This window comes from Lampris incognitus, chromosome 8 (genome assembly GCF_029633865.1).
Source record: "Lampris incognitus isolate fLamInc1 chromosome 8, fLamInc1.hap2, whole genome shotgun sequence".
Classification (NCBI taxonomy): domain Eukaryota; kingdom Metazoa; phylum Chordata; class Actinopteri; order Lampriformes; family Lampridae; genus Lampris; species Lampris incognitus.
Window position 1 is genome coordinate 16134910 of NC_079218.1, and position 26676 is coordinate 16161585.

The window sequence follows — 26676 nt, forward strand, 5'->3', positions numbered from 1 at the left end:
CAAGAAAAAAACGCTTTGGTTTGTTGCTGTTTACATCTTTGCAGTTTGAAAGTGTATTTGCTGAGTTATTTGTGTGACAGAAAACTCTTGTCGGAGAAACTGAAAGGCCATAAGTTGCAATGAAGCATTCATGTTGACTTTTCAAGGTAATATTGCTCATTTACATTCAGAACTGGTTCTCTCTGAGGGTCTTCTTCAAATGCCCCCCCTTCTTTTTGTCCCCAATTGTATCCGACCAATTACCCCACTCTTCTGAGCTGTCCCGGTCGCTGCTCCACCCCTCTGCTGATCTGGGGAGGGCTGCAGACTACCACATGCCTCCTCCGATACATGTGGAGTCGCCAGCTGCTTCTTTTCACCTGACGGTGAGGAGTTTCCCCAGGGGACGTAGCGCGTGGGAGGATCACGATATCCCCCCGAGTTCCCCCCCGAACAGGCGCCCCAACCGACCAGAGGAAGCGCTAGTGCAGCGACCAGGACACATACCCACATCCGGCGTCCCACCCGCAGACACAGCCAATTGTGTCTGTAGGGACTCCCAGCCAAGCCGGAGGTAACACGGGGATTCAAACCAGTGATCCCGGTGTTGGTAGGTAATGGAATAGACTGCTGCACTACCCGAATGCCCTCTTCTTCAGATGTTTTAAGTAAGACTTGCAGGGTTGCCGACTTTTCCCGGAGGGCGCCTAGAGTGTAGATTAAGATTTTTCCATGCATGAGCCGGCATGCATGCACATCAGCTGTTAAGCCTCACCTTAAAGAGCAACTAAACCCTAGACCATTTTAATTTCAGCAGGACGAACACAGTCACAGCTAATAAAACTGATAATGGGTCTTCTAGGTGTTGGTGTGGCATTGGTAGGTGTCCTGGCACACCTAAATCGCCAAACTGCATCAAACTATAAGGGAACACTGTTATACTGTAGCGTAGGTTGTAGAAACGGTCGATTAGCTGTCCGGCAGAAGCATCACCACATCGTCATGACGTTTCAATGCTGTTTCCTGCTTGGGTAGGAAGGTGTTTACCCACCGCGCCCGTGTTCATCCTGTCCAGTCATGAATTATAACAATGGTATATGGAGCGTGTCTCCAACCATGGCAGAGATGCTAGTTAGTATTGTGTAACTTTACTCCATGGTCCAGATGGACAATATAACCATTTACTACTCGAGGAAAGTTCCTGATTTCGGCTTTAACTTTTGTCTCAAATGCTGCCAGGTATCAAGAGTACCATAAAGGACATTGCTTTCTGTGTAAATATTCAGGATTATAGCTTTAAATTAAAGCTGCTGAAGGATGTAAGCAGACTATTCTGAAGTGAGTAGGTACCAACTAGAAGAAATGTCTAGGTGACCAACAGTCACATGCTACTACTACTACTACCACCACTACTACTACTACCACCACTACTACTGCTACTACTACCACCACTACTACTACTACTACTACATCTACTACTACCACCACTACTACTGCTACTACCACCACTACTACTGCTACTACTACCACCACCACTACTACTACTACCACTGCTACTACATCTACTACTACCACCACTACTACTGCTACTACCACCACTACTGCTGCTACTACTACCACTACTACTACTACCAACACTACTACCACCACCACTACTACTGCTACTACCACCACTACTGCTGCTACTACTACCACCACTACTACTACTACCAACACTACTACTACTACTACTACTACCACCACTACTACTGCTACTACCACCACCACTACTACTGCTACTACCACCACTACTGCTGCTACTACTACCACCACTACTACTACTACCAACACTACTACTACTACTACCACCACTACTACTGCTACTACCACCACTACTACTACTACTACCACCACTACTACTACTACTACCACCACTACTACCACCACTACTACTACTACTACCACCACCACTACTACTACTACTACTACAACCACTACTGCTACTACCACAACCACCACTACTACTACTTCTACTACTGCTACTACTACCACCACCACTACTACTACTACTACTACAACCACTACTGCTACTACCACAACCACCACTACTACTACTACTACCACCACCACTACTACTACTACTACTACAACCACTACTGCTACTACTACAACCACCACTACTACCACCACTACCACCACCACTACTACTACTACTACAACCACTACTGCTACTACCACAACCACCACCACTACTACTACTACTACTACAACCACTACTGCTACTACCACAACCACCACTACTACTACTTCTACTACTACCACCACCACTACTACTACTACTGCTGCTTTCAGCTGCTCCCATTAGGGGTCGCCACAGCGGATCATCCGTGTCCATTTCTTCCTGTCCTCTGCATCACAGTCACATACTGTGTTCTTCAAATGTGTCCCATCATGTAGGTATGATCGGCTGATGAATTCCACACACCGGACTGTACCATATCAAACAAGATTTAACAACGTTTTAAAGTTGTGCAGTCTAAATGTGATTTCTAACCACTATATAACTCAAAAAGTCTGTTCAAAAACAGTACGGTATGGGTAAAAGAGTGGTGGATTCCCTTTCAGCCGAACCCAAATCCTGGGTTGGCACTTCAGGTGGACTACGAGGCCATGCCCCGAACGACTGGTGATAGACGCATACTAAAAGACTTTCCTGTGGATGCTATTCTTGCCTGTTTTTCCTGTGGGGATTTTGTTTTTTTCTCTCTCTCTTGGCACAGGCAGTTAAAAGGACACAAGAACGAGGAAGCAAGGACACCTCATCTTTGACCATGGACGTAACAGCGGATATCCTGGTTCCAACGGCAGGAAGGCTGTTCTTCCTCCGCAAACCTGACAGACCTCGGCATACACACATCCATGTAAATAACTCTTACCATGGCAGTGCCAGTGCCTTGCTGATAAGAGAGTTTACAGCATAATCGCATAGAAACCTTTTTAACTCTCACGCGGCTTTCTCACCCGACAGCGTATCTATATATGCCAAGCAAGAATGTCATTGGCTAATTTACTGCACTTAAGTCTTCTCGGACCCCGCCAGCACAAATGCCCTGTTTTGTTCCGAAAGTACACGCTGTATCTGTCCTTGGAAAACAAAAATAAACAGCTACTCAGACGGGAATGAAAAAAAAAAGAAGAGCACATATCAAAATACTAATTTCACTCTTTGAACTTAGCCCCTCTGGCTTCTTATCAGTCCCATGATGCCCTCGTTCTGCTGCCACATTAGGCACCGTTCCCCCTATCCTCATTTCCTCAGTTTCTGAAAGTGCAGTTCTGCTTCTCATCAAAAGGTCAAGGGCCAACCCTCTGTCATTCCCACCCCCTAAAGCAAGCGCGGCTTGAGCGGCCTAGCCCAGTGCCTACTACCCACTCACATGTGGAGGAGCCGTAGCACGCTGACTTATCTGTGCACCCTGGTTCCCAGCCATACTTTCTACACTGCACAGCACCTACATGTTCCCTGCAAGATCCCATGTTGCTTTGAAAAATGCATGCCCCTAGAAGCCCTTATCTGCCGTTGTACAAGTTAGATTTCCTAAGCCAGGAGCTATACCCTCCTAAAACTGACAACCTTGTTTATTTATTTATTTATTTTCATTTTTCTTTCATTTTTTTTTTTAAGTGTTCGGCCCTACCAGTCTTCTTCGAAAGTAAAAAGGAGAAAGTGGTCTGTGCTTGTGTTGAGCGTGGAGGTCTGGGCAGCACGCCCTGGCTCCAAATCTGTCCAAATAAACAACTCTCTCCACCCCCTTCGCCGCCTCCCCAATGGGTTTTAGGGTTATCGCACAAATCCTCCGCTGCACCCCTGCCCCAACCACTGGCGGCGAGCAGCCTTTAACGCTGCAGAGCAGGCTTACTGCAGACACGCATTAGCACCAACCACACTGCAGCCACAGGAACTGGACCTGACGCGCGCACACCCACACACCCGCACACACACACACACACACACACACACACACACACACACACACACACACACACACACACACACACACACACACAGTGCCATTAACAGACTCAGTCATATCATATCTCAATCTGGTGTTGGAGTGAGGAAACAGAATGTCAGGAAAGGAAGAGCGAAAGCCAGTGGGAAAGCAGGATTTGCCTGAAGTACACAGGACTCTCCTCTGATCCTTTCCAAACGGTGTGAGGTGTGAATTGAATTAGAAAATCTGGGACTCGTAACACCCTGCATATATCTGAAGACCTAACCTTCTGAAACTCACCGCAGCACAAAGAGACCGGAGGGAAACGCTGTATTTTCAATTTAGCGGTCGCAACTTGAGCCGAACCCCAATTCTGACCTCAAGATCTGGAGTGTTTTTTTTCTTCTTTTTTTCCCACCGCAGTGAAGACATACATCAAGAGGGAATTCTTTAAATTCTCTGTGTCTCTGACCGCTCACTGTTCTGCAGGTCTTTGAGGGTCTCATCACTTCTGCCCAGTGTCCAGCCGAGCTCCAAGGAGCGGACGGGGAGAGACCGTCAGCTTCACCACACAGTGAGTAGACGCAGTCCACTGACACTTCTCAAGATACGCAGTGAGCATAGGTAGAAGACATGAATGTCCGCAGCTGGGGTTTTACGCTGGGTTATAGTGGTTTGGAGCAGGGTGACTATGTTTAAATCGCAGGCGGAGGAAGATCAAGTTAACACAGGAGTGGGGTTTCACAGAGACGCGAGTCAGTTCATCTGGACACAGCGTCTGTGTGATGTCCTTACCTGGATTATTGGGGATGCATGAAGACATTGATCGGGTTTGCCTTTAAAAGACAAAAAGCCTCCACGTTGGGAAAAGACCCCACTTTAGTTACGTTTTATGATCTTGGGTGAGTCATCTGAACGTCGTTCTCCGACAGGCTGAGACAATAGCATGGGCGCCCTTCATGTCAATGGAAGACAATGTGGGGGAGTCCATAGTCAGACTAGCTTGGTCTAGTCAGAAAGGCACGAACTGATGAAGCCTCTTGGATGAGAGGCAAAACATCTTCACGGATATATACCAAGTCCAGTTGCACTTGATTCAACTCCTTTGGATAACCATGACCTGGATGAATGAGAACATTCACAGAAATGTGGGGGAGCTGCTGAACTGAAAGTGAATATGCAGTGAATGGCAGATTTTGTGTGTGTGTGTGTGTGTGTATGTGTAAAGTGCATATATATATATAGAGAGATAGAGATAGATATACATATATATATATATATAGATAGATATATATATATAGATAGATAGATAGTGCTCAACAAATAAGGAGCAAAATAACAAACAAAATGGGTTTGTACTCATAAAGAATTTACTTGACTCACTGAGTTTATATATATATGTATATATATATATATATATATATATATGTGTGTGCGTGTGCGCGTTATGAAGGAATGGGGAGTTACAGTTAGAGCAGTTAAGAGTTTAAGTGAATGACATACACACACACACACTAACACACACACACATACATATATATATATATACACACACACACATATATACATACACACACACACACACATATATATATACACACACACATACATACACAATATACATATACCCATCAGCTGCTAATGTGGTTCAACATAGAATCATACAGTTTATCATACAGTTTCGGTAAACTGTATGGTTCTTTGTTGAACCACATTAGCAGTTGATCGGTGTGCGATGCACGAAACAGGCCTGTACTGCAATGTATTAAACTTTTTTCCCCTGTATCTGTGTTGATATTCTGCTCCTCATTAGTTGAGCACTTATAACAACACCATTGGCGGTTTCGTAAAAAAACGCTATATATATATATATCAACACGGATACAGGAATGGATGGATATATATGTACATACAGGAAAAAAAAGTTTTAATGCATTGCAGTACAGGCCTGTTTTGTGCGTCTCGCACTCATCAGCTGCTAATGACACGAAATAAATTAGCATTAGCAGCTGATGAGTGCGAGACGCACAAAACAGGCCTGTACTGCAATGCATTAAAACTTTTTTTCCTGTATCCATGTTGATGTATATATATATGTATGTGTATGTGTGTGTGTATTTTTGTGTACGTGTATATATATGTGTGTGTATACTATATATATATATATGTGTGTGTGTATATGTATATATATGTAATATATATATATGTGTATATATATATGTGTGTGTGTGTATATATATGTATGTGTGTGTGTGTGTATGTATGTATGTATGTATGTATGTATGTATGTATGTATGTATGTGCCCAATGACTCCTGGGATAGGCTTCAGCACCCCACGACCCTGACAACAGGATAAGCGATTTGGATAATGGATGGATGGAGACATATATATATATATATATATATATATATATATATATATAATGTGTGTGTGTGAGAGAGAGAGCGAGAGAGAGAGATGAAGGAATGGGGATTTACAGTTAGAGTTTAAGTGAATGGCAGTTTCCTCCAGACGTGGAGCGGCTGACAGACAGCAGAAACAGGAAAGGCTGTCTCTCCAGTCCAAGGGGTCAGTGTGTTGTTGGCGTGGTAGTGTTCAGTAAGACAGTTAGGAACACGGGGAAATAATCGCCCTTGACCACCTCATCTTCACCATATGGAATACGAAGGTGGTAAATTCTTTAAAAAAAACACTCATTACAAGAGAAACAATCATGAGGTGAGATGAGGATATTAATGCGTGAGGTGGAGAAAAATAAATCCGGTAGTGAGTACCGCCTGGTCCAAAGTTGTTTCCCTTTACTTCTGTTGGTTGTTGCTGTCAGGTTTATCTTTCTTAAATTCAAAGTTAAGGCATTTTGTTGATACGTCCGAATTGTTCTTTTTATAATGCGGAGCCTGGCCGGCTGTTTCCCTGCTCATTGTTCTTGGTTATCCTGCAGTCGGGGGTGGGGTCAAGGGACTCCATTTCCTCCCACTTAGAGTTCCCTAATTATCTGTGTTGACTTCCCACGCCATTCGTCACACCGTTAAAGGCATGCATTTCTTCACAGATCAATTTTTTTTTCATTAATTTCTTTTGTAAGGCATGCTGTGTTATGGTTCACTTACTTCCCTCATTTTCACTGCAATTAAAGAAAAACAGCTTTCCTGCAAGCTGCAATTGTTATTGTTATTATTATAATTATTGTCATTATTATTATTATTGTCATTATTATTGTTGTTTCTTTCGTGTTAATCTATTTTACATCCTGTTGAGCCAGGTCCAAACTATGGACCTGAGGCACTATAGGGAAGATTATTATTATTATTATTCCCTGTCAACACCAGATACAAAGGGTCACATGTACTATAAACTTACTGGGCCCCTGGTAGAAACACAGCATTGCAAGACAGGATACCACAACCTCAATTGTCAAGTATTCTGCTGTTTCTGAGCACAGTTCAACCTCATGCAAAACACAACATTTCTATATGCGAGTATAAGCCCCTCCACGACTGACTGCATTAGTAACTACAGTGACGACTTACTCACTGGATTCAAATTCCTGAAGGTTAATTTGGATAATTCACAGCAACAGAATAACGTATATGTCAAGCCAGCGAAACCTTTCTTTCTCTCCCTCACAGTACAGGACACGAGGAAGATGAGTCTGCCACGCAACGGGACATTAGAGAAGGCGATGTCCGAGCAGTCCCACTCTGAGCCGGGCTCTCCCGTTGGGGCGGGGGCGGGGGCAGTCGTGCCTCCCCCGTATTCTCTGGGCAGCAGTGAAGCCGTGGACACCCCTCTGGAGCTGCGGGGCTCTCTGGACTGCTGGGCGTGCTCTGTGCTGGTCACCGCCCAGAACATGGTCATAGCGTTGGTCAACGCCACATTAGCCAGCATCGTGTTCGGCACCATCCTCACCCCCTCTCTTGTTATGATTATATTCGGCTTTCTGTGCCACTCCTCGGTGAGTGACGAGGTTTTCAACCATCGAAATAATATATAAATATATAATGCATGTGTGTAGAAAAATAATAGAAATGACTTTTTTATTTTCCAAGTGTCAAATGTGAAATGTTCAGTCACAGAAGCAACATTATCAGCACCAACAACGTGCAATGTTGGATTATTTGCTGGTTTAGTTGTAGGCTTGCCATAATGACAAGTGAGTTCTTGTAGTAATGTTTTGTTGGCACAGTGGCGCAGTGGTTAGCGCGGTCGCCTCGCAGCAAGAAGGTCCTGGGTTCGAGCCCCGGGGTAGTCCAACATTGGGGGTCATCCCAGGTCATCCTCTGTGTGGAGTTTGTATGTTCTCCTCGTGTCTCCAGTTTCCTCCCACAGTCCAAGGACATGTAGGTCAGGTGAATCGGACATACTAAATTGCCCCTAGGTATGAATGTGTGTGTGTGTGTGTGTGTGTGTGCATGTCGGCCCTGTGTGATGGCCTGGCGGGCTGTCCAGGGTGTCTCCCCGCCTGCCGCCCAATGACTGCTGGGATAGCCTTCAGCATTCCCACTGCCCTGAGAGCAGGATAAGCGGTTTGGATAATGGATGGATGGATGGATGTTTTGTTCTGATTTTGAGTACTCTAAATCTTCTTGCCAATGAAAGGAGCTGAAATTCAGCTGACAGTGGATATGACCTGTCTCTACAAAACCTTGTGTGCCTTGTTGGTTAAGTGACAGGGGTACACTTTGTCAAGATCAGACTATTGGAGCCTCGTGATCTCACTGCAAGTTTTCAAGAGACCGGCGCTAGAAAAGAGGCAGGATGAGGAGGAATTAGACTAGTTTTTTTTGTCTTCTGTACAAGGAGCAAGAAGGGGTAATTTGTGTGTATATGAGCATTTATCTGTGATTGTCTGCATGCACTCCCATGTGATGGTTCATCAGCATGTTACATTCATCACATTATTAATATCGTATCTTTCTTCCCTCTTCTCTGTTTGGTCTCCAGGTTCAGCCCCATGGAACATCCCTGTATTGTTCAGACCTTCTGGATGATGGGGGTTGCGTGGCTCTGTTGGTTGTAGGATTTCTGCTGCTCACCCCGCTGCTGGTCCTCGCCCTCGCTGCTTACTGTCGTCTGGCCCGACACCTCCAGCTGGGCATGTGTTTCATTCCCTACAGCCGTGCGGTCTACAAGAACCTGCCCGCCTCACACCACCGGGGTCTGGGGGCAGGAGGCTGCTGTGGCCAGCAGATTGCATCAGCGAGAGAAGGGAAAGGCAGTGTGTGGGTGTAGGAGAGGGGAGGAGAAGTTCGGCTGCATTCAGATGTCCTACAGCCGTTGTCAGAGCGTGTTATTTCGTTTGACAGGGATATATCTGTCTCTAGTTGAAGGTTGGGATGATAAGAGTAGGGTTCCTGTAAAAGCAAATGCTACAATTGAATGCTGCGTGAATAACAAGCATTGTAATATCCATCGTGATTCCTCATTCAAATTCATTGATTCAGTCATATGGCTTTTTATATCCAATCCTGATGTATTTTTACAACCTTTTATTTTTCAATAAAGTTCTATTTGTAATGCAAGGCTGAGATCTGTATTTGCGCTAAAAACAATTGCACCCCTGAGACGACAGACTACTTTGTGATTGTGAAGAGATGGAGATCGAAAGTAAATGAAACGTGGTTGTTCTGATTTGACTCACTTTTTCTTTTAGACTTGAGATTAAAATGTTTGGGCCACAAAGGTCAAAGTGTACAGTGTCTGCCAAAGTTCACGTTGTCACCTTATTTCACTTCTACCAACAGAATTCTGTATGTTTTCATAACAATATGGCTAATGAAGAGAGACTTTCCCAAACATATGGGATGTAACATGATAGAAGATAAACATTCTCGATATTAGTATAAACACAAAACGGTATTTCAAGTATGCATAAACACTCCTGGATGTCCTTCCTTAAGTTTGCACCACAGACACACAAAAAAAAAACAACCTTAAAGTTTATAATTTTTCATGCAGTTTTACTAATGTGTAGGCTTACGTCTGTCCGTTGATTGCAGCAGCCGTGTCTGAGGCGTGTGTATCGTACTAGATCCTATAACGAATCCGGGGAGGTACCGGAAGTAAACAAGTCGCCATTACTGCAGTGGCGTCTCCCTAAAATACGCGCGCTTTTGAACGCTAGCTGTCAGTACAGTTTTCCACCGTGACTTTCTATGTAACGTTACTTTTGACAACGATGTCCAGGAGTCCGGGAAGAGCCATGTGCAGTTCTCAGCTGCTCCAACAGTAGTGGGAAACTTCAACTTTGGAAAAAACTGAATGCGAAATACACAAACCGTCTTACTTCATTGAGGAGTGGCCCCTGTCCGAGACTCTTTACATTCATTCGCTGGGCGTACAGAGGACCAAGATGTTCGCCAGAAGTGGATCAAGAATATTAACAGAAAGGACTCCGTTCCCAATAACAACAGCAAGGTAGGTTTTGGTTAACAGCAGCCAGTCTCTACTAATCTAGGGTTAGGGTTACTACTCATGCGGCTGTCACTTGCCACCGTAGTAATGATGGCGCCGCTAGATGGCGGAATACACAAACCGGTCGCCGGATTCGTCTATAAAAACATGGCGACACAGACGCGTGAAGCCGGGGTCTCTGAAAAAGCACGTCACACATAATCAACAACTTAAGTTTGTTAACATTATAAACCCTGTTTATGAAGATAAATTTAACACTTCCAAAAGAAAGATAACCGAACTAATTAGAGTTTAAGTACTATTTCTTTATCCGAGACAAGCGAGCACAGATTTAAAGCGGCACCAGACTACTTTTTGGCGACGTCTTTTACGTCAACTGTCGCAATGACGACCAAGCGGCTTCCCCCCCCCCCCCGTCAGCGTAGCAACGAGGCCGTTGGCGATATTATGAACCCTACATAGCCCTCGCCAAAATCCCGTACCCTGTCCCAAATCTCGCGAACGGACGCCGGATTTCCGCTGCGTTGCTAAGGAAACAATCAACTATCAACTCGGTGCGAAGCAAAGCTAACGTTAGCTACCTTCAATTTTGTAATTTTGTATTTTTCGCAATTTTGGACAGCTGGCTGCTTTTGTAATTTTGGACTGCTGGCTGTCAACAACAGAACGGAGGTAAGTAACGTTAGTTGTCTGAAAATGAACATATATCTAATAAATAGACTTTCTCACATTTAAGAAAGCTGATCAGTATCCTATGCTCAAACGTGGAGCAAGCAAAGATTGAGTTAAAAACGTTAATGTTGATTGTGGATAACTTAGACAGGTTAAATTGTGGGTGTACAGCGTTTCCTTGATGAGCGCTAACCCCATAACAACATATTTTCGCGTTGCTACGGTGGCGCACACGTGACAAAGCCAGAAACGGGATTTTGGCGAGGCCTATGTAGGGTTCATAATATCGCGAGCCGTTGCTCGGAACACAATCGCAGAAGAAGAGGAGCTGCGTTCAGCGACTAAGTAAAATAATCCCTATATTTTCTGGGTGGTGTCGTTTCCGGTAGAGTACGAAATGCGAAGCGACAATAAGACTTCAAGGTAAGTAGAACTGATTGTGCCATTCTCCTAGCCATCCCACCATGTGACCTGTGACCAAAATGAGTTTAATGAAGATGTTAACGGGGGGGGGGGGGTTTGCTGGTGCCTTCTTATATATTTTCTGTCACAAACAGCGTAACCGAGCATCCATCCATCCGTCCATCCATCCGTCCATCCATCCGTTAACCACGAGTGATTTGAAAAAAAAAGCTTTCAAAATACAGCGAAGCAGTGACCGTGCCTTAGTGAGGTCATGGGACAAATCTGAAGTATTTAACACTTTATATGAGCTATGAGTAGAACTTTGTTTCTTTTTCTGGTGTGGTAGAAGTTGTACTTTCTTAATAGCAGTATTGTGTTATTAGCACATCAAGTGGCCAAGCGAAATTACTGGAACGGAAACAAAGAAAATGTGTACTTGCTTTTTATTATTAGACGTATAATGATTCAATTTAAGGGTCCCTAAATGTTATTATTGGGATCAAAGACAAATCAGCCAATAAGAAAGCTTTAATCCCGAGGGCTATCAGGCTGGAGTGGGTGGAGAAGAGTGTCAGGAGTGATTTGCGACAGAAGGGTACCAGCAAGAGTTAAAGGGAAGGTTTACAAGATGGTAGTGAGACCAGCTATGTTATATGGTTTGGAGACAGTGGCACTGATGAGAAGACAGGACGTGCAGCTGGAGGTGGCAGTATTGAAGATGCCAATATTTTCATTGGGAGTGACGAAGAAGGACAGGATTAGGAACGAGTGTATTAGAGGGACAGCTCAGGTTGGACGGTTTGGAGACAAAGCAAGAGAGACAAGATTGAGATGGTTTGGACATGTGTGGAGGAGAGATGCTGGGTATTTTGGGAAAAGGATGCTGAATATGGAGCTGCCAGGGAAGAGGAGAAGAGGAAGGTCAAAGAGGAGGTTTATGGACGTGGTGAGGGAGGACATGCAGGTGGCTGGTGTGACAGAGGAAGATTGCAGAGGACAGGAAGACATGGAAACGGATCATCCGCTGTGGCGACCCCTAACAGAAACAGCCAAAAGTAGTAGTAGTAATCCCGAGGGCTGTCGTACAAAAAAATAAAATGGTCTTTTGATACTTTCTAGCTCTAGTGTATTTAAGACAAAACTTGTTCGCAATAGCCAAATAATGGACACATTTGTAGTGGCTCATTTGACAGTAATCGTGGGGTGGGAAGGAGTTTCCCAGGAACATTATTTTGTCCATAGTATCTTATGTCTCACCGTAGCCAAATGTGGAAGGCAGTGGCAAGTCTGAGGAACAGGCAAAGTATTCCTGGCAGCTCTGGGTGACGATGAATCTCTGTGATTTGGACGGGTTAAACAAACCCCATTGCATGTACCAATATCACCGTAGGTGTCGACAGATTGAACAAAAATGACCATTTTCAAGATAGCAGCTTTATCTTCTCTTCATTGACAGTGGAGAACAGATCAGTGAAATTTAGGGATGTTATTTCCATCAAGATTTTTCAATTTGAAGTCAAAAGTTTGAGTCTTATTTCTCCAGTGTCGTACTTCTTCTGCAGAAGGCCGTTTGTATAAAGAAACGTCTTCTCAAACCTCGGCGTATTAGACTGCGTGGTGTCAACCTAGATATATCCACCAGGTGGCAGCAGAGATGCGATATGAAATCTCATTACACGAGACGCGACCATATTTCGTTTTCTTTTATGGTGGTGAGAGATGCACTTCTTTGGGGCAGCTGGAGGCAATGAAGTCACCGCGCAAAAGTTTGCAAGTCTTTAATTATTTCCCTCTGCCATGCAAACAGCTGTGCATTAAACATCACTTCAAAGAGTTATAAATCCTTTATTCATATATAAATTACAAACATGATAACAGGTGTGTGTTTATTATTTTAAAAAATGGCATATCTTCCTTTAGCACCGTGGATAAACTGTTGTTATACTGTGATATAGTCCTTTAATGGATCCTTATTTCACACTGGGACTTTGGTTGGTACAAACATTTTTTTATTGGATTCCCCTGATTGATTGGCATGCCCATCTGGAATTTCTAGGCTTGGTAGAGTTTGGTGCAAGTTTAACAAGGCTGGTTGCTGATATTTGTTAACAGTTTGTGATGCGGTGCTTTATATGGGGCCGTGAATGCACCAGGTGCCAGGGTACCACGTCCATCTTCATCCACTTGGCCCATGATGATGTAGTTCATACCTGACAGAGAGATTGATCGATGTGTTTGAGTGTGTGCTTAAAAGAGAAAATACAACTGAAGAACAGTAATCAGTGGTGTGTGTGTGTGTGTATGTGTGTGTTTGTATGTCTTGTTCAGCTATGAAGAGCCAATCTGAGTTTTTAACTAAAAGAATGAGGACATTTTTGCAAAGTGAGAACATTTTCACCGCTCTTCACTTCCTCAAGAGGCTGTTTTAGGATTTGGACTTTGGTTAAAAGTGAGAATTGGGATTACGGTTCAGGTTTGGTTAAGGATGAAGGCTTTTGCATACCAAAGTCAAACTGTTTGGTTCGAAAACTTCTCATGTTGAAGAATAAATGTGACCTCATGTTTTGCCCATTAAGTTTACACACCAGCTCCGGAAATGTTGTTCATCGTAAATATTTTCAGAAGACTTTCAATTTTCAGCATATTTTTTGCATCCTTCAAAAATTAGCTCTCGGAGATTTTTCAGAGCGGCTGGGCCACGATGACAGATTAAAAAAAAACCATGAAAATTTCATACTTTGTCTGCAAAGAACATTAACATTAGGCATATAGGTGTTTTTTTTTTTGGATTTTTCTCCCCAATTGTATCCAGCCAATTACTCCACTCTTCTGAGCCGTCCCGGTCACTGCCCCCCCCCCCCCCCCCGCCGATCCAGGGAGAGCTGCAGACTACCACATGTCTCCTCTGATACATGGGGCGTGGCCAGCCGCTTCTTTTCACCTGACAGTGAGGAGTTTCGCCAGGGGGACGTAGTGTGTGGGAGGATCACGCTATTCCCCCAGTTCCCCCTCCCCCCTGAACAGGCGCCCCGACCGACCAGAGGAGGTGCTAGTGCAGCGACCAGGACACATACCCACATCCGGCTTCCCACCGGCAGACACGGCCAATTGTGTCTGTAGGAACGCCCGACCAAGCCAGAGGTAACAAGGGGATTCTAACTGGTGATCCCTGTGTTGGAAGACAACGGAATAGACCGCCATGCTACCCGGACGCCCTAGGTATATAGCTCTGATGATCAGTGTTACAGTTAGGGGCTAGGGAATTGATGTAGTCAATTGGGGTGCTCTAGAAAAAAAAAATGTATGTGTGTGTGTGTGTGTGTGTGAGAGAGAGCGAGATAGAGAGGAGAGAGCGAGAAAAGGAGAGCTTGAAAGCTGAGCATATCCATACCTCTGCGAAGCAGTGGACACTTCTTGCACTGTGACACCAGTTTGACTGACATGGCCTCTCCAGCCTGAGTGATGGTAAGGCGGCCTGCCTTGTAGGCCTTGATGAGGGAGATGCTGATATGAACGGTGCCACGAGGCCCGGGGGATAGAGCTGACACCTTCCCTGTTATCACTGGGAGGAAACGGGGTTGTTTTTAATGTCACATCTTGTATGGCCGTGCCAACAGGTCACCGGGGCATGATTTGCCGTGAAGTGTAAGGTGCTCACCAAATTCACTGGCACAAAAACTGGGCTTGATAGTTGCGGCTCGCTTACAGGCCTTGGCACACAGTGGGTTCAGAGGGACTAGAGCATGATAAGAAAAAAAATATATATATAAAAATACCACTTCCGCGAAAACAGCCGTACACAACATACAAATTGTTCACTTACCCGGTCTCCTTCCCTCCGTCGGCCTAGTTACCACCTTCCTATCCTGAGTCTGGCCTGTTGTACCTGGGTTACGGGTCCTTGTTGTCTTAACTGGTTTCGGTCTACCAGTGGGCTTTGGGGCAGGAGGGGGTACATGTTTGGTTGTGGTAGTGGTTGGCTGGGTGGTGACAGAGGGGATAGCGGGACGTTTAGGTGCCATTGGTTTGACTGCTGGTTTTGAAGGGCCGGACTCTACGTGAGGCCCTGGTCCGTGGTCAACAGTCGGTGTCCGAGAGCCACGTGGGATGCTGGTATAGCTGGCCAAAAACCCATCAGACGTAACGCTGAGGTCGGACACAAACTGGACCAGCATCACATTGCCATTGGAAACAATAGGTCTGTGGACGGTATGAAGGGGGAAAAAAAAAGAATGGACAGCAGAAAGAAAGAATAAATAAAAGTCGACCAAAGACTTAATCTGACGAGAATGAGATGTAGATGATAAACAACATCGATCAATTATGCGTTGTCGTGTAAACCCTTAGTGCTCACTCGGGCATCCTATCGCCGCAGTATTTCCCAATTAGACGGGAGTCGTCTTTTTCTCCACCGTTAAAGAACGCCACATAGTCGAAGCGACAGTAGCTGTCAGCCTCCAGGACAAACTTGTCAAACTTCACCTGAAGAATCTGGTACCGGGCAAAGACAAAAAACAAACAAACACAAAGATTTAAATTCTAAATGAATTGTGGGGAAGTTACAAACTTATCTATGTTGGGTGCAGAAGGTATTTGGAAAGCATATATTTCAGAGAGCTAGCTAGATGTGCGCGTGCCAGTGACCATATCAGGCTCCACAGTGATGAGCCAGGAGCAGCTTGTTGCAGGTGGATATTTCTTTTCTGGCCAGTTGGGTGTTTTTATTTCTCCCTGGGCCTTGATTAACTTTCCACCACAGAATTGTTGGTCTGAAAAGAAATCATTCACACAACTGTTAAACGGTAAAGAAGTGAAGCTATCATTAGATCGGATTCTATATATTAAAAAAAAAAGAAAAAAGAAAGGTACCGTCTACATGTGGTTTGACTCCGCTGAAATAAGCGACGAAGCCTCTACCCTGCGTCTCTGCGTCCGACCCCATCTCCAGCATCATGGCGTTGGTAGTGGAGATGAGAGAACCTGGTCGAAAGGTCCCACAAAACCGACCCAGCTTTTGAACCAAGTTGGAGTGACCGTTGTAAACATCGAGATAGTCATAACGACAGATTGAGTCAGCCTCGAGGTCAAAAATGCGGAAGGAGAGCATGACCACATTGCCCTCCGGGACCTGGAAATCATTGAGAGCTCTCATGAGTCTTCGGGACAAACCGACAGCTCATTGTACGAGTCGGCGGTTAGGAATGAAGCGTGGGTGACTTACAGTGATGCGCCACTTGCATTTGCTGTTGGGTTTGTAGAAGCTCGGAAAGCCCTCGCTGCCGACAAAGCCGGACTCTGCAACCAGGTCCCCTCCGCAGTGGAAAACAGGCCTGGGTTCAGCAAGTTAGAGAGTACGGTCACTTCTAAAACTCACCATAGAAAGTTGAGCCAGTTCATCTGGGCACAACGTTTAGTGGGAGAAACGTTTCACCACTCATCCGAGTGACCTCTTCAGTCTAAACTAGCTGCAGGTACCCCCGCCCTTACAGTCAGTTGTGACTGAAGAGGTCATTTAGATGAGTGATGAAATGTTTCTCCCAGTAAACGTTGTGTCCAGAGAAACTGATTCAACTGTCTGTGACTTCCTTACTTGGATTATTGAGCGTGCGTAAATACATCTCTAAAACTCATCTTTCAGGAACTCAAAAAATCACACCCATCTGCAGGCCAACAAAAATCACGGTCTCTGTTATTGATTCTCTCTCATTCCCTCTTTTCTCTGAATTCGTCCTAGCAAAACAACCGTCATTTTTAATTTTCCATTTCACAGTCTGAGGGGAGTAGAAACAGCCAAATAGATTAAAGTTGAAAAGGGTAAAATCATAACAAGCTTTAAAACCAAAATATTCGCAGTAGGCTTTGTATTTTGATTGGCATCGGTGGACGGGGTTGTTTGAACCTACGTTCTGGAAGCACCACAAAGGTTTATGGTAAACAAACCAAAGGAGGGTTACAGATGTGGCTCTGCAGCTGGCTGGTTCAGCAAGCCTTGTTCAGCTTATCTTCTGGAGAGATTCATTGTGAGAGTTGTATACCCTCACTTGACTGCATGACACTTGAACTGAAGCAGTAAAGATGGAAATTACATTTAAGGAAAAACTGCGGCCGGATTAGCTATAGAGGAAGTATTTATTCTCAAAAAGAATACCAGCAACCCGCTGCTTCACAATTCAATGCGCATCCTCAGATGCTCAGATGGAAAAATCATCTGTTGCACAAAATAGCAGGTCAGACTGCAGCGAGAGACGCCTCCGGATCAGAGCCAAGAGGTCCAGAGCCAAGTCATACTGACTCGACCCCACAAGCAGAGACTGAAAACACTAACATCTGGGGCAGCTCAGCCACTGCAGACTCAGCTCGCCTCATGTCGTGGGCCCGAAACCAGCGGGACAATTCTGCGCCCAAGTAAAAGCCAAGTTGGAAACAACTCACTTGACATTACAGGAAGGAATTCACACAGAGTGGTTTTTCATCTTAACGTCGCACACACTATCGCGACTTACTTTGCCGGATTCACCACAAAAACTGACAAACTAGCGTGCGCAATAGCATCCTAACCTAAAACACAATCAGCAAGCGCGAGTATATCAAACTTGGCACCGTCCATAATCATTACAGTCTCACCTGGTGTAGTTAGTCTGCTGTTGTTGGCCTCGAGCCCATCCCAAACTCAGGGACAGGATTAAGCAAAGACCCCAGATGCAGCTCTCGGACTTCATGATGCAGTGCAACACACACACACACACACACGCACACACACAAAGCAGCAGACTATAGCCGAAAAGGAAGATGGTAGCGGGAGGGGAGAGGTGAAGGACAGGGTGGGAGGGAGCCACTCAGGAGGGGCGGGGAGAGTGAATGACAGGGGGGGTAGGGGGTGGGAGGTTGGGAGGAGGCCAACAGTGAATAAAGAGAGGGACGGCGATGCCGAGAAGGACAGCGGTGGTGAGAAAGAGCCGTGAGGGGTGATGACGCGAGGTGGAGGGGAGGGAAGAAAGAGGGCTTTAATCACCACCAGATGTTTCCTCCGTAATGCTGGCTCCCATATAACAGAACAGGGCATCAAGAAGAAACAGACAGTGGGCAATAGGGACCAGTATCACAGACCGTATGAACATTTGTGAGACTTTGTGAGATAAAAAGTGGGCTTTTCTGCACAGGGATCCTAATGCTCCACGGCTTTTGGTGGGGATTTTGTTTCGTATGCAGGGGCGTGTTGTTGGTAACGAAGGTGGTCGTTAGAGAAACCCACACACAACAGGCAGATTTCACGGAGTGAGCTGCACGTACCGCAGTGTTTGGTTTGGCTCTTCATCTTCTTCTTTTTTTTTGAATGACGAGCGTTTCGGCCATGGCATATAAAGTTGTTGTCAGATGATTGAACCAAACCCGCAAGCAGTAAAGCGGTGTGGATAATCGATGGTGTGGAGGAAGCTGTGGCTGGTTGTTAGGCAGGGTCAACAGTTGGAGGTGTCGCCCGAGGCTTGAGGGGGTCTTTAGACCTAACAAGTAAGGCCTTGCCTCTCTGCATTCCAGTACTAGCCAGGGACTGACAGCTTCGATAAAAACACGACGTCTGATAAATATGAACGACTGATATTTGCAGATGGGCTGTTACTAATATGTTGCGTAGGGATCTTAAGGGAACCGTTTAGATGGATTAGACAAACCGTATAGCCAGTGTCATAAAACCAAATAATCGCTTTCCTTCAGCCATGGTTCCCTGGGCCCCAGGGGGCTCCTTTGTTTCCGTAAACTCTGAGCCAGAAAGCTCCTATTTATCCCCACAATCCACCGAGGTAGGAATAACACTTCGGGGGGTGGGTGGGTGGGGTTGCTTAGTCTGTGGAGCTTTGCTGATGAGCAAGCCCTTTGGCCTACATTGCAGGGGCCTGTGGAGGGGATGCTGTTTTAATAATACCATAAAATCAGTCACGTTTAAGAAGTGCAAAGCCGCAGCACCTTGATGAAAGCCGGGGAGAAGGTGGAGTTGACAGCCCACAGTTGCATGTATATGAGGCCCGGAAGAGGGCTTTTCTGTCTGGTTTCAGGTGGTCTGTGCTGGCCGTAAACACACACACAAGTCATTTTCAGTCTTCGCGTTTCTGCTCGAACAGCAACGGCGGCTTCCAACGTGATTAGAGTCTTGTTACTCGGCGGCGCGCCGGAGAAACGAGCGTTGTCCATTCCCGCTGCGCTGTTTGTGTAAACCGAATCCCAGATAAGAGGGTGAGCCAGCAGGAATGTGGTGACGTGCCGTGTCTGCTGGGGGCGGATGGCGTCTGCTGCTGCCGTACCGTGTGGGAGTAAGAGTGACCTTTACACTTGGTTGGAATCCCTGCCAAGGGTTTAGATTTCTGCCACAGCTCCTGACGAATCCCTCCGAGTTGTACACACATTCTTTTCGGAGAGTTGTAGGGAGTAACGGGGGGGGGGGGAGTATTTGCGGCTGGCGAGAGGGGGAGACTGATTTATAATGATCCATTGAGAGTTTAACGTTGTTGTTTTTTTAACCAGAAACCTGCACTATATACTGAACATGGTACTATTTAGCTCTCCCTTGCACGTCCAAATTGAAAAACAAAACCTGCTGAAGCTCATGGGATCACATGCCAACATCAAAAAGGAGGCCGCAGAAGAAGAAACCAAAGTGAAAACAACTGTCCGGGAGCACGCAGCGAAGTGAACACACATGTGAAGGTGACAAACTTGAACGTGTCGTCCTCAGCGCAGCAATTGCAGATCCATCTGCTCTCTGTCATTGTGGTTTCTCGAGGCACTCTCTCCAGTTTCCAAAAGACCAGTCTACCGAAACACAGAGTTGCACACGACCTCAGAGACAAATGCAGACATGTGCACCAAACTCGACTGGAGTAATGGCGCCCTGCGATTATTATTCTGGGGAAACGTGAAGCAACGTTGCAGATGAAACAAAGCACTAGAAGGCCTCCGACTGAGAGTATGGGGGGGGGGGTTGCTCAGTAAATAACATCCACTGCACCCTGTGCCAAAAAAGGCGGCTCACGACATGCCTGCAGGGAACCGAAGGGCATGGCGCTGTATGAAAACCACAGAAGATCGAGAACCAACACTCTACATGCGTTTGGTTTCGTTTTCAAACAATTACTGAATCACAAAGTTAAAGCCCACCACTTCATTAGCGTACGTTGAGTTTTAATGGTTACCGCTGAAGACACGCACAAAATGCCAAAATGTCCGGAGGTGGAGGTGACATCACCAGAGTTTTAATAGTTCGTCCCACAGACCGCGGCAGCAGCCTCCCCTCTCTCACCAACCACGAGACACAAATGAGGTCTCCTGTAAAGTATGAAAAGATTGATGGAGTTTCCCAACACACCCCATTCATATATGAATAGGGTGACTATTGGCTAATGAATCATTAAAGTCTTGGTCATAGAATACCTTTTGATGATACTTTCTTGGGGCGGCGCAGTGGTTAACGCGGTCACCTCACAGCAAGAAGGTCCTGGGTTCGAGCCCCGGGGTAGTCCAACCTGAGGGGGGTTGTCCTGGGTGGTCCTCTGTGTGGAGCTTGCATGTTCTCCCCATGTCTGTGTGGGTTTCCTCCGGGGGCTCCGGTTTCCTTCCACAGTCCAAAGACATGTAGGTCAGGTGAATCGGCTGTACTAAATTGTCCCTAGGAATGAATGTGTGTGTGTGTGTGTGTGTGTGTGTGTGTGTGTGTGTGTGTGTGTGTGTTGGCCCCTGTGTGATGGCCTGGCGGCCTGTCCAGGGTGTCTCCCCTGCTTGCTGCCCAGTGACTGCTGGGATAGGCTCCAGCATCCACGTGACCCTGAGAGCAGGATAAGCGGTTTGGATAATGGATGGATGGATACTTTCTTGATTTACAGTTTATTTTATTACTCCAGCTACTGCTACTCATAATAATGATAATCATAGTGATAATAAAGTTTCGGTGTGAGTGTCTGTAGCAGGAGCTGCCATAACTCGCTGAAAGGCAAAAGAAATTAATTTCGTTTTTCTCAGACACTAAGTCCTCTTTGTTGGACTCTTGTTTTTCAGTGCAAGTCCATCTGTAGTCGTGCATATGCCATGAAGCTCTTGTGCAGGCACCATGAACACATTATGAATTGTAGATCATGTAAACTGTGACTACATTCTTTACTCGGTTAGATTTCAGCTGTTTGTATTTGGTCACATCACCAAGCGAGCACCCGGAGATGCTCAGTCGTTTCTGTGAGATGTGCTGAGAAGAAAAGCCGAGCAACCAAATTCACAATGTAAACACGCCGTTCCAAGACTTCTATATAGGTATACATACCTATAGAATATGCCTCATGTTGTGCTTAAACCGCATATCGTCTCTGTCACTGCACTGCTTTATAACAACCTGGATTAAAGAGCTTCTTCCAGCTATCATAAACTGAATGCGACGCCAACACTGGCCGACTCTTGAATAGAGCACAGTTCATTATAATGCATGCCAAACGGTCAAATTTTTACAAGTTATTGATAAAGCTCAAGCGATCTGTTCTGCGAAACGTAACACCCTACGAGGTGTAAGGCAAACCGTAGCTCACGAGACTGACCAGCTTGAAAAACTGGTAGTCTGCTCAGATTTGCAGCTGCCAGCATTGCAAAGTAGGTCATATGATGTATTTTAAACCTGTGTTGGTAGATTTTTTTTTACGTAAAACTACCTCAAAGTCTTCACTCGTAGGCTACTTTGTTTGTATTTTCTACGAGCTTTTCTTTCTGACAGTGTGCTAATTCAGGAAGAATAAAATATTCCCTCTTCTCTGTTGCTCTGTCACAATATTAGCCGTTGCTCGTCTCGTGTAATAAAAGGCGAAGTGTGGATTCTGTCTCATAATGTGTTTCTGATGGAAACATTTGGAATTTCCTCAGTATCCAGCAATCACCGTCCCATAGATAGCACACCGTGTTGGTAAGATGGCCATCAAGAATGAGGTTTCAGGATCTTCCTTCCTGGTCATTCGGAGACGGAGCCTCCCGCCAGCCGTAACTGGAGATTTTAGGATGAAATGACATAACAATACCAAACAGCAACGGACATGTCATCCGGTGTCGGACAACGATATTCCAGTGCGAGGATCATATGACTTTAAAGGCGTGCTCAGTGATAAACTGCAGATTCTGATGGCCAGCAAGGTCTCCTGGGATGGAGGTCAGTCAATAGGACGAGCAGTACCAACAACAAACAAGGTATCACAATTTCCTGTATTTAGTTAGAGGAGCATTGTGACGCAGTGGATGAGTAGAGAGGTTGTGTGGGTAAAGGTGTACATAGCTCACTGACCAGCTCGGCCCCTGCCGAGTCTCCTTGCCTCCACACCTACACTCACACCACACTCCATTTGCAACCAATACAGACTAGATTCAATTTAAGCATCCCAAGACCTCGGGTAACCAGGTCACCTTACTCACAAAAACACAATATATTCGAAAGTCTGGAGATATTAAGTGACTTATCTAATTACATGACAGATAGGACAGTTATAGTAACAGGCTAAAGAAACTTGGCTGTCAAGGAAAGTGAATGGGCACAAATAAGGTTGACAAAACTGATTAAAAATATATTTTGATTTGATCCACGGAGATAATAATTTTCTATTATGTGCCTCATTGGTTTCAGTTAGGTTCTAGAATAATTCACTTTTGGATACAGAGATTCAATTCCCACTCCATGCAGTGGGCTACTTTTTCCATTTAGCTTTTTTTTCCATCTTTGCTTTCCATGCTCGACATAGTCAGGAAATGATCAAGCATCAAACATCACACTTGCAAAGAAATGTCTGGAATGAATGTGGAGTGAGTATGCAGGAGGAAATCCAAAAGATGAGCCCAGACAAATGGAAGAAAAGAGAGGAAAGAAAGGCTCAACGTTTGCAAAGTTTTCAACATGTAATAGATCCACGAATTGCAGATTGGGCACATGCAACTTTTGGCACATATCATAGGTATTTGCAACAACAAAAAAAGAAGATAAAAAAATAAGGGCACACATAATTATTAACATTGGTGTTGCTGTTGCTGTGGTTGCTGTTGTACTGCGTCACAATCCGACCCCTAACAGCCCTGTACGTTTTTGTTGTTTTATTTGGCTTCAAAACAGTAAATTCAGAGGAATTTGAATTCTGTACTTGTTATTAATAATAGGGTTCCTACGGTTTTGTTATAATATGAAGAGGGGACATCTGGCGGTCATCACATGAAACTACAGGATGGGCAACAAACCAGTAACTGAAGGGTTTCCCAGAAAGTTGAATCAGTTCATCTAATTAATTAATCAGTTGGTTCTAATGAATGTTCACGGCATTTGCATATGAAACCGATCGCCGGGTTCGGTTGTTAGGCAACCGTGCTGTTTATAATGTCGGGGATACCTGCAGTCAGCGGAGACTGACGTCACTTAGATAAGCGATGGAACGTTTCTGTCACTAAACGCTGTGTCCAGATGAACGGATTCAACTTTCTGGGGACTGAGCGTGCACCAAGACGTTCATACTGAACAGTTCATTTCATGACATATGTTATGTCGAGTTTGGTTTCCTCGCATGTCGGACATAGGGTACGTAAGGATCTCCTAAGGAGGTGAATCATCCAAGCTGAGGAAGCCTCTTGGATGAGAGGCGAAACGTCTTCGCGGATATATACCAAGTCCAGTTGCACTTGATTCAACGCCTTTGGGTCACCATGACGACCTGGATGAATGAGAACATCCGCAGACAGGCTGCGTAAATCGCTTGTTTTGCGTCTCAGCGCCGTTGCGTCTGTCAACGCGTTCCCTGCGTCCGTTCCCTCGGTCTTTGTCAACAACCTTTTGTGGCAAAACAAGTGAGAAATGGCATGAACTCCCATTAACATGTCAACACAACATTAACGCAAATCCATTAACACGGATCCACAGCCTCGCTGTGTGTTGTGTGTGTGTGTGTGTGTGTGCTTGTGTGAGCATTCGTGTTAATGGGCAGGCTTAAGGGTTAGACGATGGAGTTCTATTCTCACAAATACATTGCGTATGTTATGTGTGCCCAAACAAATTAACATGTAATCTAACAACATACGGTTGTAATTAATTAAACCTGCCCGAAGAGAACTAACCGAGTTATTGTGGGATTACTCCTTCCAAAAGCGTCGCGTTTTACACTCGGTTTCACAATTAACGTTCCCCAAGTTAGCTGAGGCGGAGAGAGGTTATAGGCTATATAGGTTATACAGTCAAGTCAGTCAGCCAGCCAACAAACCGACCGGCTAGTGTAAGCTACTAGTGTAAGCTAGTGTAAGCTAAAGGTAAGGAATCATTCCAAAAGAATTGAATCAAATGCAACTGGACGATAACCATGACCTGGATGAATGAGAACATTCACAGACACGTAAGGAGTCATTGCGTCCTAAAGGTCATGTGTTTCTCTATAGCCTACCGAAGGCATATCTATTTTATAATAAGCAACTCGAGGACGGTATACTAATGACATAAAAGCCAGTTTAACAACCCTGACAACACGCGAAGCGAAAGCCTTCTGAGACGGCACGGCAGGCTGACATCCGGGGAGGTCTCCGTACACATTCTGATGGAAACCTCGTGATTAACATCCGGGAAGGTCTCCGTACACATTCTGGTGGAAACCTTGTGATTAAACGGAGATAGCCGAGCCCTTATATGGCTATGCCCCCCCCCCACATACACGGTGAATGCAAATCGGCAAGCCTCGTTGATCACGTGGTTTTCAAGAGACTGTCTATAGAGTCTCGTTGGCGTTCGACCACGCAGGGGCCATGATATGCATAATTCATGGATGGCCCACTGCAAACCAAATATCCATCTTTCCTGTTCAGATCTTAAATATTTCTGTGAATCTCCTTTCAGAATAAGAGAGGCTAAATTTACTCACTCACTTTCAAGCGAGCTATTACTAAATATTTATCTCAGAAAATAATTCAGGCTGTAAAACTATGCCCAAATCCCCATTCTTTACTTTGTCATGTTTGTATCTGTCCTCAGATTGTCTCTGTTGTGTTATGGTCGTAGGAACTTTGCAGTGACCGACTTACGGTGTTATATAGCGTTATTTTAGTCTAATAAAGCTTGATGGGAGGTGAAAAAAGAAAAATAATTGTAAGTCTACGTTTATTTGTCATGGGCTGCACTCCGCCCACCCACGACGCGTAATTGGATTAGTTGGTTTTATAAAGCAGGTCCACGAGATGACCCAGCCTGACCCCTTGTGAAAATAAACCATAGTAACACAGTAGTAGTATGCCCTGCTTTTTTTTTTTGGTCACATTATTAACCAAAAACTGTAGCCATGTAAACTACTACAGCATTTCTATGGTAGCCTAACATTATCGAAGCACTTAAGGAATACACTGCACCATAAAAATACAAGTTATTTAGTGAAAAAAAAGACAGGAAATCTACCATAGTCAATTTTCATGTTGGAAATTGGTACATGCGGCCTATGCAGATTGACATATGCAGCAATGTAGGCTACATATTCAGTTCAGTTCATTAACTGGTATCGTTTTTTCTGCAACAGAGCATTTAAACCCGTGTGTTGTTTCTCTTAACCCCGGTCAGTTGTGCTCATTGTGAGGTGTAGGCTAAACAGAAGAACATTGTTCTCATGTAATAAGTGCTACTGAACGAATAACATTTATTTTTTGCACTCATATTTGCTGATGCCTCACTTGGTCTTAACTAGTAATGAAGTCTTGTAATAATTAACTATTTGTCTGAGTGTGTTGTGTAAGATACGTAGGAGTTGTAATAGCACTGCCCCATATGGGGGAACTGAACACGTTCAAGTGACAATCCTGCATAAACATATTCTATCTAGCTCCACGTGGGCGCAACACTTTGTTGAATCGATGCTATGTAAATGCAAAATAGCTTCTTGTGATGTGTCCACAGGCAAAACCTGATGCATTTGTGACTACCAACATATGTATCATCCTGGTGTTTAGTACAATAATAAAAGGTTCATAAACTTCGCAGAGTTGGTAGGCTACTGTGGCACCAGACAGAGAATGAGGGAACTTTGTGAATGCACCTTAACATGTGCTTTGTTTGTGTTCATGAACTTTTCGATCTAAATGTGTGTGTATGTGTGTGCTCATGGGTGAGGGATTAAGGGTACGGGGTCATAGAGGTTCAAAGCCTGAAGAAATGGTAATAGCCTCAAGGCCCACTGCATCTTAATTAGCTTGACGTGGAATGTGACATG

At 44.9% G+C, this 26676-nt stretch overlaps 3 protein-coding genes across 3 annotated transcripts in view; 2 read left to right on the plus strand and 1 right to left on the minus strand.

Moving 5' to 3' along the window:
* Positions 1-4535, plus strand: part of LOC130116288 (uncharacterized) — a 25815-nt gene extending 21280 nt beyond the window's left edge. Inside the window, exon 17 of the mRNA XM_056284210.1 lies at positions 4443-4535. Coding sequence (XP_056140185.1) covers positions 4443-4535 — 93 coding nt within the window. The remainder of the gene's footprint in view (positions 1-4442) is intronic.
* Positions 3890-9618, plus strand: tmem88a (transmembrane protein 88 a). Its single transcript, XM_056284810.1, has 3 exons — positions 3890-4527; positions 7585-7910; positions 8900-9618. The coding sequence occupies exons 2-3, from the start codon at positions 7602-7604 to the stop codon at positions 9185-9187; spliced, it is 597 nt and encodes a 198-aa protein (XP_056140785.1). The 5' UTR covers positions 3890-4527; positions 7585-7601; the 3' UTR covers positions 9188-9618.
* Positions 9619-13271: 3653 nt separating this feature from the next.
* On the minus strand, positions 13272-18238 carry pcolcea (procollagen C-endopeptidase enhancer a). Its single transcript, XM_056284821.1, has 9 exons — positions 18071-18238; positions 16668-16776; positions 16316-16574; positions 16091-16215; positions 15801-15937; positions 15270-15646; positions 15105-15182; positions 14838-15008; positions 13272-13656 (listed from the first exon to the last, which is right to left on the minus strand). The coding sequence occupies exons 1-9, from the start codon at positions 18163-18165 to the stop codon at positions 13526-13528; spliced, it is 1482 nt and encodes a 493-aa protein (XP_056140796.1). The 5' UTR covers positions 18166-18238; the 3' UTR covers positions 13272-13525.
* Positions 18239-26676: the final 8438 nt, after the last annotated feature.

What these genes read in the sequence shown, in the direction of transcription:
- tmem88a (XM_056284810.1), top strand. Translation starts at nt 7,602, where the DNA reads ATGAGTCTGCCACGCAACGGGACATTAGAGAAGGCGATGTCCGAGCAG. An exon ending in GCTTTCTGTGCCACTCCTCG is followed by an intron (nt 7,911 to 8,899) that starts GTGAGTGACGAG and finishes TTTGGTCTCCAG; the next exon opens with GTTCAGCCCCATGGAACATC.
- pcolcea (XM_056284821.1), bottom strand. Translation starts at nt 18,165, where the DNA reads ATGAAGTCCGAGAGCTGCATCTGGGGTCTTTGCTTAATCCTGTCCCTG. An exon ending in CAGCAGACTAACTACACCAG is followed by an intron (nt 16,777 to 18,070) that starts GTGAGACTGTAA and finishes TGCTGAACCCAG; the next exon opens with GCCTGTTTTCCACTGCGGAG. An exon ending in AGTCAAACCACATGTAGACG is followed by an intron (nt 16,216 to 16,315) that starts GTACCTTTCTTT and finishes ATTTCTTTTCAG; the next exon opens with ACCAACAATTCTGTGGTGGA.